Genomic DNA, 18416 nt, shown 5'->3' with positions numbered 1-18416 from the left:
CTTCATTGCTGTCTTATTTTAAGAAATTACCAGAGTCCCCCTACCCTTCACCAACCACCATACTGATCAGTCCATAGCCATCAACATTGAGATTAGACCCTCCATCAACAAAAAGATTGCAACTTGCTGCAGGCTCAGATGTTGGATAGCACTTTTTAGCAATGAAATATTTTTAATTGTTATAAACTTTTTTTAGACATAATGCTTTTTCACACTTAATATAATGTAAACATAACTCGTCATACACTTGGAAGCAAATAAATTCATTTGACTTTCTTTATTGTGATATTTGCTTTATTGTGGTCATCTGGAACAAAACCTGCAGCATCTCTGTGGTATGCTTGTATACTGTATGAATTTTTGACAGTTTATCTTTTCACAAGTTTATGAACATTGAGATGTCTCCAGTTTTTGGCTGTTGTGAATATTGCAGTTATGGACAAAGTCTTTGTACAGCTATACATACCCCAGGAGTGTAATTAATGGGTCAGATGATAAGTTACTTTAGCTTTATGAGAGACTTCCAAAATGTTCTCCAAAGTGGTTATACCATTTCACTTACCCATCAGTAGTGTATGAGAGATCCAGTTGCTTCATATCCTTGCCAGCGCTTCGTATGGTCAGTCATTTTATTTTTAGCCATTTTATTGTGTGTGTAATGGTGTCTCATTATAGTTTAAGTTTATATTTCCCTAATGACTAATGAGACTGAGCATCTTATAATGAGCTCTTAGCCATCTATATGTTTTCTTTGGTGAAGTAGTCATTTGCTGTTTATGGGTTTTCTTATTGAATTATGTTTGTTGAAAATCAGTAGGTCATAAACGCATGAGCTTACTTCTAAACTCTGTTCTGTTGATTTATATGTCTTTATATCAACATCATACTTTATAGATTCCTGTAGCTTTATGATAAATCTTGAAATCATGTAGTGAAGCTTTCTGACTTTTTTCTTTTCCTAATTTGGGTGGGCTATTCTAGGCCCTATTCCATGTAACTTTTAAATGAGCTTGTTAATTTCTATAGAAAAAGCCTGCTGGAATTTTTATTGACTCTATAGATTAATTGGGAAGAATTGACATCTTAACAATATTGAGTCTTTTGATCCATGAACATGCATACAGTTCTTAAACAATATTGGTCATTATTATATAAGAATACAGTGATTTTTTTGTATATTATTCTTGCTAAATTCATGTATTAAATCTAGTGGTTTTTTTGTAGAGTCTTCCTTCCCATTCTTTTGCTACAATTGTGATAATTTTACTTTTACTTGTGATATAAACACAATACATTGTCAGAATTTTTGCTTTAGTTTGCAAGTGGTTTGGAGTTAAGTACCCCAGAAAAACATGTTCTTAAACTTAATTCATTCCTTTATCCTCACCCATTGTGAGTAGGCCCTCTGATGAGGTTACTTCATGTTAAGCTGTAGCCCAGCTCATTCAGTGTTCTGGTTTGCTAAAGCTGCTAGAATGCACTATACCTGAACTGGAATGGCTTTTAAAAAGGGAATTTATTAAGTTGAGGCTGTTTATAGTTTATAATTCTGAGGCTGTGAAAATGTTCAAATTAGGGCACCAACAAAATGTTACTTTCACTCAAGAAAGGCTGATGACACCAAAACACCTCTGTCAGCTGGGAAGGCACTGGCATCTGCTGCTTCCTTGTCTCTTGGCATTGTTGCTTTCAGCCTCTTGTTTCCTGTAGGGGTTCCTCACTTGGCTTCTCCAGGGCTGGGTTTCATCTCTTGGCTTCCCTTGGCTATCTCCAGGGTCTGGCTTGCTTAGCATCTCATGAGAATGCTACGGCGATGCCTGCTGGGCCCTGCAACTCCAAATGTCTGGTGTCATTTGGGCTCTGTTGGCTCTGTTCTCCAAGCATATGCATCTGAGTTTTCTTCAAACTGTCCACCCTTTTAAAGGGCTCTAGTAAACTGATCAAGACCAAATCTGAATGTGGAGTCACATCTCCATCCAGTTGAAAGGCAACACCCACAGTGGGGTGTGTCACATCTCCATGGAAACAATCCAGAGTTTCCCACCCTAAATAATAGCTCTGGCCCCACAAGATTGAATCAGGATTAAAACATGGCTTTTCTGAGTACATAATAATTTTAAACTGGCACAATCAGGATGGGTCCTAAACCTATTGCTAGAGTCTTTTTATAAGAAGACTGAAATTCATAACAGGAAAAAACACAGAGGAAGCAGCCAGAGGAAACTGAAAGACCCCAATGAGATAGGAGAGGCCAGGAGAGACCACCATATATGCATTGCCATGTGACAAAGGAGCCAGTGATCAAGGATTGCCGGCAGATAGCCCCAGTACCCTATTTTTTGGGAAGAAACTATCACATAGATGATGCCTTGATTTGGACCTTTTCTAACCTCAAAACCGTGACCAATAAACTACCAGTGTTTAAATCAACCCATTGCATGTCATTGTGTTGATCAGTCAAGAAAACTAAAACATTTTAGTGCTGAGAGTGGAATGCCGCAATTGCAAATATCAAAAATGTGGAAACGTGTTAGAATTGGTTAATGGGTAGAGGCTTGTTCTGGTTTGCTAGCTGCCAGAATGCAATATACCAGAAACAGAATGGCTTTTAAAAAGGGGAATTTAATAAGTTGCTAGTTTATAGTTCTAAGGCTGAGAAAATGTCCCAGTTAAAATGAGTGTATAGATATGTCCAAAGGCATCCATCCAGGGAAAGATACCTTGGTTCAAGAAGGCCAGTGAAGTTCAGGGTTTCTCTCTCAAGTGAGAAGGCACATGGCGAACACAGTCAGGGCTTCTCTCTCAGCTGGAATGGTGCATGGTGAACATGGCATCATCTGCTGGCTTTCTCTCCTGGCTTCTGGTTTCAGGAGGCTCCCCAGGAGGAGTTTTCCTTCTTCATCTCCAAAGGTTGCTGGCTCATGGACTCTCTGCCTCATGGTACTGCAGCATTCTCTGCTCTCTCCAAATTTCTTTCATTCTCCAAAAATGTTCCCTCTTTTATAGGACTCCAGAAACTAATCAAGACCCACTCAAATGGGTAGAGACACATTTCCCCCAGTCCAGCGTAACAACCACTCTTGATTGGGTTACATCTCCAGGGAGATGATCTAATTACAGATTCAAACATACAGTATTGAAGAGGGATTATTCTGCCTTTATGAAATGGGATTTAGATTAAAACATGACTTTTCTAGGGGTCATACATCCTTTCGAACCAGCACAAGGTTGGAGGAATTGTGAGGTGCTTGATAGAAAAAGCCTAGGTTACTTTGAAGAGACTGTTGATAGACATATAGATGCTAAAATTACTTCAGATGAGGCCTTAGAATAAACTGATGAATGTGTTATTGGAAACTGGAGGAAAGGTGATCATTGTCTGAAAATGACAGAGAACTTGGTGAAATTTAGTTCTAGTGTCAGATGGAAGGCAGAATTGAAAATGGTAAACTTGGATATTTTGTTGAGATTTCCAACCTAAGCCTTGGAAATCCTTCTAGCTTACAGTGAAAATCTAGAGAAAAGGGTTAAGTTGAGATATGAACTCTTAAACTCACAGGAACCAGAAATTGTTTGGAAAATTCAGAGCCTATCCGGACAGTGTGTGCTCTGAGACTAGGCCAGAAGTGGTTCTATTGGGGACCTTCTTGAAACTTCCTGAAATGAGTTCCTGGAGAAAAGGGCACCATGTGAGGGTTTAACTGAACATGAAACCTGTCATCCATTTCAGTGAAAGGATTGAAATTGAAGTTATTCAGGAAAGATCTGTGGAAAATTCTGTTGTCTAATGGTTTGGACCCCTGTGAACTGCCTGCAAAGCCAACTTTTTTTTTCTTTGCGAAATTTGTATACGCAGAATCACTGTATCCTGGGCAAAAAGGGACAGAAGGAATTAATTGAAAGAAAAATGTCTTCAAGGGAAGAATCATGGAAGCTGAGATCTAGACTGAAGGGATCTCCTTTGGCCAAGAGAATGGGCCCACTGATGTGTATGGAAAGGGCAGATCTTCCCTTGGACTTGACGGGGGCAGGCCATCTCCTTGGCACTTGGAGGGTATAGGCCTTGTACCCCATTTTTCAGGAAAAAAAGCTCAGAGAGGGTGGTGGGGTTTGTCTCTCAGGGTTAGCAGAGAGCCTGGCTGCCATCTGAGAAAGGGTAGGGTATACACCCCAGTATTCAGGAAGAGCATGGCTGCCAAACTGCTGCATTAGACCTGGAGGACAAAATGCCAATCCATTGATGTCTTTCAGACCTTGAAATCTAATGGAATTTGTCCTGGATTTTGGAATTGTTTGGGACTCATGACCTCTGCTTTCCTTCCAATTTCTCCCTTCTGGAATGGAAATGTCTATCATTTCCCACCCTTGTATATTGGAAGCAGAAAACTTATTCTCTAGGTCCACAGACAGGATTGTATCTGTCTGTGATGTGTGATGAGACTTTGTACTTGGCATTGTTATTGAAATGACTTAAGACTTTTGGGATGCTGTGATGGAATGAATGTATTTTGCATGTAGAAAGAACATGTCTTTTTGTGGTCCTAAGGGTAGGCTGTGGTGATTTGGAGCTAATGTACCCAGGAAAACATGTTCTTAAATTTAATCAGTTCCTGTGGGTGTGAACCCACTGTAAGTAGGAACTTTTTATGAGATTAATTCAGTTAAGTTTTGGCCCAACTAGATTAGGATGGGTCTTAATCCTATTACTGGGGTCCATTATAAACAGATTGAAATTAAGACAGAGAGAAAACCAGAGAGGGAACAGCCAGAAGCTGAAAGTCAACCAAGAAGGGAAGAGGCTGTCATTTTGGTAGGATTTGCAGAAATAGTAAGAAATTCCTTACAATTTTTTTTTTAAATTAAGGAATGGCTTACAGCCTATTCAGTGGTAGATGGAACAGAGATATTTATTTATTTGAGCTATTTCTAAGAAACCTTACCTTAGTGAATTGCCATGGCCCAGGAACTGACCTATAGCTTTGCAGAGTGATTTTTTTTCAGTACAACCAGAGATATTCTCCTGCAGGTAGATTGTATTAAGCACATTTGTGAAACTGATTTATAAAATCAGAAAACCAGTTATTTTATAATTAGAAATCTTGCTGTCACATGCTCTGTAATTTGCTTATTGGTGCAACTTTTAAGTTCTCTTCTTGTGAGGATATTTATGTTCATGAAATCAGAACAAAAGGAGTTAAAATTTGATTTTTAAAATGTCATCAGACTAGTTTAGTCATCCTTACAATAAAAATGGTCATACCACTGGGACTGGAAGGCTTTCAGACTGTGGCTTATGCTTCACTTTCCTCAGGACATTGAGCTCTGCCAATGTTACTGCTTTTTTTTTTCCTTATTGAATATACCAGCTTTTCCTTATTTCCAAGATGTTGGGTGAACTGGTACAGAACCCTTAGAAACTAGTCAGGATCTAGTTCATATGATATCAGAAAAGCAAATACTCTACTGTTATTATTGTAGATTTTTGATATAATGATGATATGTTGTTTAAATCAGTTAAAATCTATTTTTATTGACCCTGGCATTATTTAGGACCATATGATTCATCTTTGGTTTTATGTTCTTTTTCAAAAATAATTATCATCTTGACAAAAAAACAGTTATAATGTGTGAACATGTTTGAGAGTAGCTTTTGTTTTGAATGTTTAATAAGTAGACATAATGATTGCTTACCCTTTAGCTCAAATATGTCTTGGCTAATGGTTTGATTATTTAGGAAAGTATTTTTGGGTGGTTACAATAGGATTAGGTTAATTTTTTTTAAGATAATTTTTTTATTAATTAAAAAAATTAACAAACAAAACATTAAGATATCATTCCATTCTACATATACAATCAGTAATTCTTAATATCATCACATAGTTGCATATTCATCATTTCTTAGAACATTTGCATCAATTTAGAAAAAGAAATAAAAAGGCAACAGAAAAAGAAATGAAACGATAACAGAGAAAGAAAAGATTATACATACCATACCCCTTACCCCTCGCTTTCATTTATCACTAGCATTTCAAACTAAATTTATTTTAACATTTGTCCCCCCTATTATTTATTTTTATTCCATATGTTCTACTCTTCTGTTGATATAGTAGATAAAAGGAGCATCAGACACAAGGTTTTCACATTCACACAGTCTCATTGTGAAAGCTATATCATTGTTCAATCATCATCAAGAAACATGGCTACTGGAACACAGCACTACATTTTCAGGCAATTCCCTCCAGCCTCTCCACTACATCTTGAACAACAAGGTGATATCTACTTAATGCGGGATAACCTCTCGACTCTGTTTGGAATCTCTCAGCCATTGACACTTAGTCTTATTTCACTCTTCCCCCTTTGGTTGAGAAGGTTCTCTCAATCCCTTGATGTTAATTCTCAGCTCATTCTAGGGTTTTTCTCAGTCCCTTGATGCTGAGTCTCAGCTCATTCCAGGATCTCTGTCCCACATTGCCAGGATGGTCCACACCCTTGGGAGTCATGTCCCACGCAGAGAGGGGGAGGCTGGTGAGACTGCTTATTGTGTTTGCTGGAGAGAGAGGCCACATCTGAGCAACAAAAGAGGCTCTCTTGGGGGTGACTCTTTGGCCTAAATTTTAAGTAGACTTGACCTATCCTTTGTGGGGTTAAGTTTCATATGAACAAACCCCAAGACTTGGGGCTCAGCCTATAGCTTTGGTTGTCCACACTGCTTGTGAGAATATCAAGAATTCACCCTGGGGAAGTTGAATTTCTCCCCGCTCTCACCATTCCCTGAAGGGGGCTTGCAAATACTTTTCCACTCACTGATCAAATCACTCTGGGATTCATCGGGGCATCACTCTGGACAAACCAACAAAATCTCATGTCCTACCCAAGATTCCAAGTACTTATGACATTCAATCAAACTATCTACATGAGTTATATTAGGAAATGCTCTAGTCAAAATATAAATTTTGTAGCAAAAACATTTTTTGCTTTAGTCTCACACATAAGGTGACATTTTAAAATATTAATTACCATCTATTTTCAGCACCCTGCAATAATGACATTCCTTTGTTCTTGGATTAGGAAAATTTTTAAAACTTGAGTTAAAAAGTATATTTTCTTCTTCAACAGTGTAAGACAAATGGAATGCAAGCCTTTCCTCAAAGTCTTAATGAACAACAACAACGTCAGTCTCCAGATAAAAAAGGTAAATGTTTATCATAATTCCCTAAATCAGGAGATTGTCTTATCATTCATGTGAAGGTTAATATTACTTTGTTGTTTAGCTTAAAACCTTATGCTTATACAAAATCTAATTATATTCTTTTTAGTTTGTTTTCTCTCTATGTTAGTCAGCCTACAGGCTTAACTGCTCCACAGAGGAGACCAGAATAACAGTGGCTTAAACAAGATAGTTTGTTTCTAGCTCATGTAAAATCCTTAGCTGGTGTACTGGCACTGTTCTGTGAAATTGCCACTGGCTCCAATGTTCTACTGTCTTGCTGTTTTGCCATCCTCAATTCATGGCTTCCATCTCATAGCCAAAAATGGCTTTTGCTGCCATTATTATCTCTGTTCTAGCCATCAGTAAGGAGGAAAGGGAAATGGAAGTTCTCCTTAAGATTATGACCCAGAAGTCCCTTCCATGTTGCACATCCTGTTAGCTATACATAGCAATGAGGTAGACTGGGAAATACAGTATTTAGCTATGCAGACTTCTCATTCTATTATTGAAGTAGAAGGGAGGAACTGCTCTTGGGGGATGACTCAGCCTTGCTGCAGCCCAGGGATAAATCCCACTTGATCATGGTGTTTAAGTTTATTATTGTTGGTGGATTCAGTTTACTAGTATTTTCTTGAAGATTTTTGCATCTATATTCATAAGAGTTATTGATCTGTAGTTTTCTTTTCTTGTGGTATCTTTACCTAGCTTTGGTAGGAGAGTGATGTTGGCCTCATACAAAAAGTTAGGTAGCATTCTCTCTTCTTCAGTTTTTTTTGAAAGAGTTTGAGCAGAATTGGAGTTAAGTTTTCTTGGAATATTTGGGAGAATTCTGTGAAGACATCTGGTCTTGGCCTTTTATTTTTCTATTGGGATATTTTTGATGACTGATTCAATCTTTTTACTAGGAATTGGTTTGCTGAGATTTTCTATTTCTTCTTGAGTCAGTGTAGGTTACCTAGGTGGTTTGTGTGTTTCTAAGGATTTTTCCATTTCATCTAGGTTATCTGGTTTATTGGCATACAGTTGTTCATAGTGTTCTTTATAGTCCTTTTTATTTCAGGAGGGAGTCGGTAATAATGTCCCCTTTTTCATTTTTGATTTTCATTATTTGTATCCTCTCTCTTTTCTCTTTTTCATTCTAGCTAAAGGCTTGTTGAATTTATTGATCTTTTCAAAGAGCCAAACTTCTAGTTTTGCTGATTCTGCTGTTTTGTTTTGTTTTCTATTTCATTTACTTCCACTCTAATCTTTATTTCCTTCATTCTTCTCATTTTGGATTTAGTTTGTGCTTCTTTTTTTAGTTCTTCCAGTTTTTAGGTTAGGTCTTTGATTTGAAGTCTTCTTTTATTAATGTAAGAATTTAGAGCTATGAATTTCCCTCTCTATCCTGCCTTTGGTGTCTCATAAATTTTGGTATTTTGTACTTTAATTTTCATTTGCCTCAAGGTATTTTCTAATTTCATTTCTGATTTCCTCTTTAACCCCTCAGTTGTTTAAGAGTGTGTTGTTTAATTTCTACCTATTTGTGGGTTTTCCGTTTCTCCTTCTGTTATTGATTTCTACCTTCATTCTATTGTGGTCAGAAAATATACTTTGTATTTTTTCAGTATTCTTTAATTTATTGAAATGTGTTTTCTGACCCAACATTTGGGCTATCCTGGAGAATCATCCATATATACTTGAGAAGGATGTGTATTCTCTTTGTGTTTGGTACAGTATTCTATATATGTCTGTTAAGTCTGGTTGGTTTAGTGTATTCAAATCCTATATTTATTGATCTTGGGACTGGATGTTCTATCCATTATTGGTATATTAAAGTCTCCTACTATTTATGAAGAACCATCAATTTATCCCTTCAGTATGTCAGTATTTGCTTTATATATTTTGGTACCTTGTTAGATGCATATATGTTTATTGTCATTACATCTTCCTTTTGAATTATCCCCTTTATCAGTATATAATGACCATTTTTGTCCCCTAAAACTATTTATGACTTATATAGCTACCCCATCTCTCTTTTGGTTACTGCTTGCATGGTTTATTTTTTCCATCCTTTTCACCTTCAGCATAATTGAATCTTTGACTTTAAGGTGCATTTCTTTAAGACAGCATATAGTTGGATCATGCTTTTTCATCCATTCTGTCCATACCTGCATTTTGACTGCAGAGTTTAATCCATTACATTTAAAGTCACTACTAATAATTAAGGGCCTTCTTCTGCCATTTTGATATTTACCCTTTGTAAACCTTCTATCTTTTTTACCCCTCATTTCCACTAAAATTTGCATTTTAACCACTTTCATGTATACAGTTCAATAGTGTTAATTGCATTCAAATGTTTTGTTGATATCAGTTTGATGGTTGGCTTTCCACTTATGCAAAGAAGTCTATTGGAATTTTTATTGGGATTGTGTTGAATCTGTAAATTGCTTTGGGTAGAATTGGTATCATTACAATATTTAGTATTCCAGTCCATGAATACAAAAAGTCCTTCCATTTATTTAGGTTGTCTTTAATTTCTTTCAGCAATGTTTTGTAGTTTTCCATGTACAAGTCCTTTATATCCTTGGTGAAATTTATTCCTACCGTATTTTGTTCTTTTCAGTTGCTATTGTAAATGGAATTGTTTCCTTGATTTCTTTTTAAGATTGTTCATAATTAGTGTGTGTGTGTGTGTGTGTGTGTGTGTGTGTGTGTGTTGACCTTGTACTGCAACACCTGGCTGAATTCATTTATTAACTCTAGAGTTATTATATCTTTATGTTTTTTACATTCAATCACATAGATTTATTTTCGTTATTTTATGCATATAAATAATACTAACATATTTGCCTATGAAGCTAACTTTACCATTGTTCTTATTTCTTTGTGTGGCTTCAGGTTACTGGCTAGTGTCCTTTCATTTCATCTGGGAGAACTCCCTTGAGCATCTTTTATGGGGAGGTCTACTAGTGTTGAACTCTCTCTGTTTTTGTTTATGTCTTAATTTCTCTTTAATTTTTTAAAGCAGTTTATTGAGATATATTCATATACCATATAATTCATGCAAATTGTATTTTCAGAGTTTGCACTCACCATCATCACACTCAAGTTTGGAACATTTTCATTACTCCAAAAGAAAAACTGCATACTGTTTAGCAGTTACCTTTCAATCCCCCTATCCTTCCCCAGCCTTACTTAACTCCTAATCTATTTGTTTCTGTCTCTGTAGATTTATTTATATTTATATTTTATATAAATGGAACTATACAATATGTAGTACTTTGCTTGTGGTTTCTTTCACTTGGCATAATGGTTTTTTAAAATTATTACTTTTTTTTGACTAGAGAAGTTGTAGGCTTGCCAAAAAGTCATGTAAAGACCAATTTCCCCATATGCACCTCTGATATTAAAATACTTTGCATTAGTGTGGTATCTTTGTTGCATTTGATGAAAGAATATTAAAATATTACTGTTAATTATAGTCCGTAATACATTAGGTTTATTTTCCCCCATATTCCTCCCTAATATTAGCACCTTGTACTAGTGCCATATATTTGTTTTAGTTTATGAAAGAAAATTCTTAGTATTTATATTATTAGCCCCAGTTCATTGTCTACTACAGGGTTCAATGTGTTACACAGGTCCCTGTTTTATCTTCTGACTTTGTCTAGTATCATCCATGACCCAAAACGTCCCTTTCAGCCACATTCACATACATAATTCAGCACTATTACTTACATTCACAACATGCAACCATTACCACCATCCATTTCCAAACATCTACAATCAACCTAAATAGAAATTCTGTACAAATTAAGCAAAAGCTTCCCATTCTCTGCTCCCCATTTATCCCTTGGTAATCTGTACTCTAGATTCTAACTCTGTGTGTTTCCTTATTATAATTATTTCATATCATTGAATTCAGACATTTCGTCCTTTTGTGTGTGGCTTATTTTACTCAGCATATTGCCCTCAAGGTTCATCCATGCTTTTTCAGCATCAGGACTTCATTCCTTCTTGCAGTTTAATAATATTCCATCATATGTATATACCACATTTTGTTACCCATTCATTGGTTGATGGAAACTTGGGTTGTTTCCATCTTTTGGCAGTTGCCAGTAATGCCTCTGTGAACATCTATGTGCAAATGTCTGTTTGCATCTCTACATTCAGTTCTTCTGGGTGTATATCTAGTAGCAGAATTGTTGGATTATATGGCAGTTGTATACTTAGCATCTGAGGGCCCACCAAGCTGTATTCCTGAGTGGCTGCACAATTTTACATTCCCACAAGGAGTGAACGAGTGTTTCCATTTCTCTACATCCTGTTCAATACTTGGTAGTTTTCTGATTTTTGGCATTTGGCATCCTTGTCTTGTTCCAAATATTAGAGGGAAAGCTTTCAGTCTTTCACAGTTGAGTACTTTGTTAGCTATGGGTTTTCGTATATGTCCTTTATCATGTTGAGAAAGTTTCCTTCTGTTCCTGTCTTTGTTTTTCAGTGGTTTTTATCAAGAAAGGATGCTGGATTTTGTCAAATGCATTTTCTATGTCAATCTAGATAATCATGTATTTTTTCCCCTTCGATTCGTTAATGTGGTATATTACACTAATTGATTTTCTTGTATTGAACCACCCTTGCATACCTGGAATAAAACCCACTTACTCATGCTATATGATTCTTTTAATGTGATGTTGGATTTAATTTTCAAGCATTTTGCTCAGGATTTTTACATCTATATTTATTAAAGAAATTGGTCCATACATTGCTCTCTTTGTAGTATCTTTATGTGGCTTTGTATTAGGATGATTTTGCTTTACAGGATGAGTTAGATAGTGTTCCCTCTTATTCAGTTTTTGGATGTGAATTAAAGAAGGACCTATTAATTCTTCTTGAAGTGATTGGTAGAATTCACCTGTGAAGCCATCTGGTCCTAGTGTTTTCTTTATTGGGAGGTTTTGGGTGACCGATTCAATCTCTTTATTTATGATTAGCTTATGGAGCTTATTGTTTATTCTGAAGACAGTGTGCGGTGTTCATGTGTTTCTAGGAATTTGTCCATTTCATCTAAGTTGCCAAATTTGTTGGCAGGAAGACTTTCATAGTATTTTCTTATGATCCTTTTTATTTCTGTGGGTCAGTAGTAATGTTCCTTCTTTCATTTCTGATTTTATTTATTTGCATCTTCTCTTTTTTGTTCTTTGTCAGTATAGCTAAGTGTTTGTTAATGGTGTTTATCTTCTCAAAATATCAACTTTTGGTTTTGTTGGTTCTGTCATTTATTTGTTCTCAGTTTCATTTATTTCTGCTCCAGTAGTTGTGATATCCTTCCTTCATATTGCTTTGGTTGAGTTTGCTTTTCTTTTTCTAGTTCCTCCAGGTGTACAGTTAGTTCTTTGATTTTGGTTCTTTCTTCCTTTTTAATGTAGGCACTTAGGGCCATACATTTCCCTCTCAGCACTTCCTTCACTGCATCCCATAAGTTTTGATAGGTTGTTGTGCTGGTTTGTAACTGTTGTGTACCCCAGAAAAGCCATATTCTTTAATCCTATTTCTGTATTGCTGCATGGGACCTTTTTGATTGTTTCCACGGAGATGTGACCCACCCAATTGTGGTGGGTACCTTTTTATTAGGTGGTTTCCATGGAGATATATCTTCACTTATTTCATTGGAGATAAAGAAAGAAAACCCCAGGGGAAGCGGTTTGAAACAAGAAGCCACAGACACCAGCAGATGCCAGCCATGTGCCTTCCCAACTGCCAGAGGATGCCTTAGTTTGGACATTTTCATGGCCTTAGAACTGTAAACTGACAATGTAATAAACTCCCTTTGTAAAGGCCATTCCATTTGTGGTATATTGCATTCTGGCAGCTTTAGCAAACTAAAACTGATAAGTTCAGATTTTCATTTGTCTTGAAGTATTTCCTGATTTCTGTTGCAATTCCTTCTTTGATCCACTGATGGTTCAATAGTGTGTTGTTAAACTTCCATAAATTTGCCAGTTTTCCTGTTCTCTGCCTGTTAATGATTTCCAGCTTCATTCCATCATGGTCAGAGAAGGCGCTATGTATATTTTCAGTCTTTTTCAATTTATTGAGACTTGTTTTGTGACCCAATATGTGGGTCACTCTGGAGAATGACCCATGATTACTTGAGAAAAATGTACATCCTACTGTTTTTGGGTGAAGTATTCTGTTAGGTCTCGTTCACTTATCATATTATTCAAGTTCTCGGTTTTCTTATTGATCCTCTGTCTAGATGTTTGTCTGTTGATGACAGTGGTGTATTGAAGTCTTCAAATATTATTGTACTATTATTGTAGAGACCTCTATTTTTGTATTCAGTTTTGCCAGAATGATTGCCTCATATATTTTTTATTCTTAAAAAAATTTTTTTTTACTTATCTTTTTTATTTTTTGCTTCATGTATTTTGGGGCACTGTGATGGTCGGGTGCATAAATGTTTATGGTAGTTCCTTGGTGGTTTGCCCCTTTTATTAATATGCAGTGTTCTAAGAGAGAGGCAGGGCAAGATGGCTGCATAGGGAGGTGTGGAATTTAGTTAGTTTTCTAGAGCAGTTAGTAAATGGCCAGGAACTGTCTGGAACCACAGTTTAGGGGACCTCTGTGATCAAACACATATCATATATCAGTCTGGAACAGGTGGAAGGGCCAAGATCACAGTGCAGAACTTTGAATAAAGTCCCTAAACTGTGGAAGCTGGTGCCCCTGCCCCACTGGCACGGGAGGTTGGGTTGGAGACACTTCTCTGGGGAAAGAGAAGCAGTTTCTACAAGGAACTAGGGATGGTAACTCAACCAAACTCCAATCTTGGTTTTAATCAACAAATTTGGACTGCTGAATACACGGTCCAAGCACAGATAAACCCAGAGCATGCAGGAAAGGAACCCTGAAGCCTCTTCTGGCAGAGAGGAGCCAGGGCTGATGGAAAAACAAACAAAAAACCTGGAGGTTTTTGAAGATGGCCGAGCTCAGAATACTGGGGCTATGCCCCAAGAAAAGTGGCTGGGTACCAATCTTGACTGGTGGACCTTGGGGGCTGGGGATTCTAAAAAGGGATTTCTTATTATTATTACTTTTTTTTTTTTTTTTTTTTTTTACCTATTTGAAGTAGCTCATTAGAGAAAGCCTCAGGTGTTTTCAGTTGTCAGCACTGACCCAGGGAAGGGCAGATTTAAGATAGGTCTGAGAGACAAAGTAACTAGTCAGGTAAAGGAGATAATTCCCTAAAGGGCATATCTTCTCCAAGAAACAGAGGGCCAGCATGGTGGGTCAGGCACAGCTCAAGTGGTGGCCTTCATTCAGAGAATTCAGATCCCAGTGGTTAGAAAACAGAAACAGGTTAAGTCTCAGCTCCCTGGCAGGGACAGGGGGTGCTGTGAATTAAAGCTACTGCACCTCTTTATGCTGGTGGGGAGATGTGGGCTGATAAGCACTACCTGCTGGGCAGGATAGGAAAAGCACAGAGTCTAGAGGCTTCACAGGAAACTAACAATCTGCTGGTTCTCATCCTCAGGCAAACTTGATACTGATTATACCCACCTCCTAAGACTTGGGTCTGGTCTAAGAAAATCTGATTAGGGCCCATCGTATCTGGGGAGACCCTCCTCAAAGAAAAGGTTCCATTTAGGCAGGGCAAGAACAAGAAAAACAAGAGCTGAAAAAATCTGAGCAGTTAAACAGAAGCTATCCTAGAGATCTAGAATATGTTGAACTGAATGCCAAAGAACATATAGAAAACAAAGCCAGCCAATGAGAAAGCCCTAGGTAGAAGAGTGAAAACAGTCTCAAGAATAAATTAATGAAGGAAATCAGATGCCTAGACACCAGCAAAAATTTTGAGTCATACTAGGGAAAACAATGATATAGCCCAGTCAAAGGAATAAATTAACACTTAATGAGATGCAAGAGTTGAAAAAATTAATTAAAGATGTTCAAACTAACATGCTAGATCAAAAAATCAAATTGAGTTGAGAGAAGATATGGTGAATGAGGTGAAGTACATAAATAAAATAATGGGCTTCCATAAAGAACTTGAAAACTTGAGAAAACAAGTAGCAGAACTTAAGGGAATGAAAAACACAACAGAAGACATGAAAAACACATTGGAGCCTTAAAAACAGCTTTGAAGAGGCAGAAGAAAGGATTATGAACTAGAAAGCAGGACATCTGAAATCCTACACACAAAAGAACAGATGGGTGAAAAGAATGGAAAAATATGTGCACAGACTTAGGGAACTGAATGACAACATGAAGTGCATGAATATATGTGTTGTAGTTGTCCCAGAAGGAGAAGAGAAGGGAAAAGGGACAGAAATAATAATGCAGAAAATAATCACTGAAAATTTTCCATCTCTAATGAAATTACAGATCCAAGTGCCCAAACAGAATAGATCCAAAAAGACCTACTCCAAGACACTTACTAATCAATTTGTCACATGTCAAAGACAGAGTATTCTGAAAGCCACAAGAGAAAAGCAATCCATCACATAAAATACAGGGGAAGCTTGATAAGACTGTAGATTTCCCAGCAAAAACCATGGAGACAAGAAGGCAGTGGTGTGATATATTTAAGACACTTAAAGAGCAAAACTGCCAAACAAGAATTCTATATTCAGCAAAACTGTCCTTCAAAAATGAGGGAGAGTTTAAAATAATTTTCAGACATACAGTCACTGAGAGACTTTTTGAACAAGAGACCTGCTTTATAAGAGATAATAAAGGGAACACTATAGGAAGATAGGAAAAGGCAGAAGGGAGGTTTGGAGACGAGTGTAAAAATGAAAAGTATCAATAAGGGTACAGAATGACATCATAATGCATGTAACAGCGTGGATCAATGTTGAGGACATTATGTGGAATGAAATTATCCAAAAACAAAAGGACAAGTACTGTATGTTTTCACTAGTATGAGCTAACATTAATGGATAGACTTAGAGTTGAGAACACAGGTTATCAGTTGATACAAAGACAGTAGAGATTGGGCATTTGATGCTGAAGGAGTACAGAATCCTCAACAGGAAAGATAAAAAAGATCCAGAAATGGATAGCACAATATTATCTAATTGTAGCACAATATTATAAGTACACTGACCAAATCTGAGTGTGAGTATGGTTGAAAGAGGAAGGCTAGGGGCATATATGACACCAGGAAAAAAAAGGCTAGGGGCATATATGACACCAGGAGAAAAGATAGACGATAAAGACTGGGACTGTATAATTTAGCGAAACCTAGAGTGGACAATGATAGTAATTAAATGTACAAATATAAGAATGTTTTTACATAAGGGAGAAAAAAATAATGTCAGCATTGCAAGGTTTTGAAAATGGGATGGTACATGTTAAAAATACAATCCATGCAAACTAGGATCTATAGTTAACAGTAACATTGTAATATGCTTCCAGTAAATGTAACAAGGAAAATATACCAAAGCTGAATGTCAGTAAGAGGGGGATATAAGGGAGGCGTATGGTATTCTTGGTGGTGCTGTTCTTGTTTCTCCTTTTTATTTTATTTTTTCTTCATTTATTTTTCTCTTCTTTCTTTGCAGAAGAAATGGAAATGTCCTCATATAGATTGTGGTAGTGAGTGCATAACTATCTGATTATACCAGGAGCCATTGATTGTTTACTTAGGATGGATTGTGTGATGTGTGAATAAAACAGTTTTAAAAATAAACAAAAAGATACATATGCTGGGGAAAATGTGGGGAGAGAGAGAGAGAGAGACGTACCTAGTCACTGTTTGTAGGGAAATGGAATGGTGTGGCTCCTTTGAAGAGCAGGTTCCACAGGAGGGTAACTATAGGGTTGCCATATGATCCTGCACACCTGTTACTAGGTATATATTTAGAAGTAGTGAAAGCAGGGAAATGAATGGACATTTGCCCAATGGTGTTTATGGTTGTTCTAGTTTGCTAGCTGCTGGAATGCAACACACCAGAGACAGATTGGCTTTTAATAAAAGGGGATTTATTTTGTTGGTTCTTCAGAGGAAAGGCAGCTAACTTTCCACTGAGGTTCTTTCTTATGTGGAAGGCACAAGATGGTCTCTGCTGGTCTTCTTTCCAGGCCCCTGGGTTCCAACAACTTTTCCCGGGGTGACTTCTTTCTGCATCTCCAGAGGCCTGGGCTGAGCTGCAGGTGCTGAGATGAGGAATGCCAAGCTGCTTAGCAATGCTACGTTGCAATCTCTCATTTAAGCACCAGCCAATTAAGTCAAATGTCACTCATTGCAGCAGACACGCCTCCTAGCTGACTGCAGATGTAATTAGCCGCAGATGAGGTTCATGTACCATTGGATTATGTCCGCAGCAACAGAACTAGGTATGCTCACCTCGCCAAGTTGACAACCGAATCTAACTAACACAATGGTGACAGTATTCCTGATTTGCAATGAATAGAGGTGGCGTAAGGGTACATCGACTGATGAACAGAAATGCACTATGCAATGGAATATTGAGTAACTGCAAGAAGAAATGAGGTTGTGAGGCATGCAACTAGGTGAATGAATCTTGAGGACAGTATGTTGAGTGAAATAAATCAGAAATGAAAAGACAAATAATGCCTAGCTATTATGGATTAATTATAATGTATAAACTCTGAGAATTGAATTCAAGATAGGTTATTATGGGAAGGCCTATTGTGAAGTGTGCTGGTTTGAAATTGTTGTGTACCCCAGAAAAGTCATATTCTTTTTTATTGGCTTTTTTGAAAAAAGTTTTTTTTAATTGAGATATAATCATCTAAAGTGTACAATCAGTGGTTCATGGTGTCATCACAAAGCTGTGCATTCATCATTACAATCAGAGTTTGAGTATTTCATAATTCAAAAACAATAAAAATAATAAAATAAAAGTAAAAAGAACATGCAAACTTCCCATACTCCACGGTCCCTGCTATTATTCATTTATTTTTGCCTTTTTTTTTTTTTACTCTCTGTCCATACACTGGATAAATGGAGTGTCAATCACAAGGTTTTCACACTCACACGTTCATACCTTAAAAGCTCTGTAGTTATTCAGTCATCTTCAAGAAGCAAGGGTATTGAATTGCAGCTCACCAGTTTCAGGTATTTCCCTCTAGTTACTCCAATACACCAAAAACTGAAAAGGTATATCTACATACTACATAAGAACACCCATTCAGAATGACCTCTCAACTCAGTTTGAAATCTCTTACCCACTGGAACTTTTTGTTTCAT

At 37.0% G+C, this 18416-nt stretch overlaps 1 protein-coding gene across 1 annotated transcript in view; it reads left to right on the top strand.

The window, feature by feature from the left end:
• C6H8orf88 (chromosome 6 C8orf88 homolog) overlaps positions 1–18416 on the top strand; it is an 80202-nt gene that overhangs the window by 28254 nt on the left and 33532 nt on the right. The window contains 1 exon segment of the mRNA XM_077167171.1: positions 7117–7192. Within this exon segment, the coding sequence (XP_077023286.1) occupies positions 7117–7192 (76 nt within the window).

Source organism: Tamandua tetradactyla, chromosome 6 (genome assembly GCF_023851605.1).
Source record: "Tamandua tetradactyla isolate mTamTet1 chromosome 6, mTamTet1.pri, whole genome shotgun sequence".
NCBI lineage: Eukaryota > Metazoa > Chordata > Mammalia > Pilosa > Myrmecophagidae > Tamandua > Tamandua tetradactyla.
Note: the sequence above shows the minus strand (reverse complement) of the source record. Positions and strands in the feature narration are given on the sequence as shown.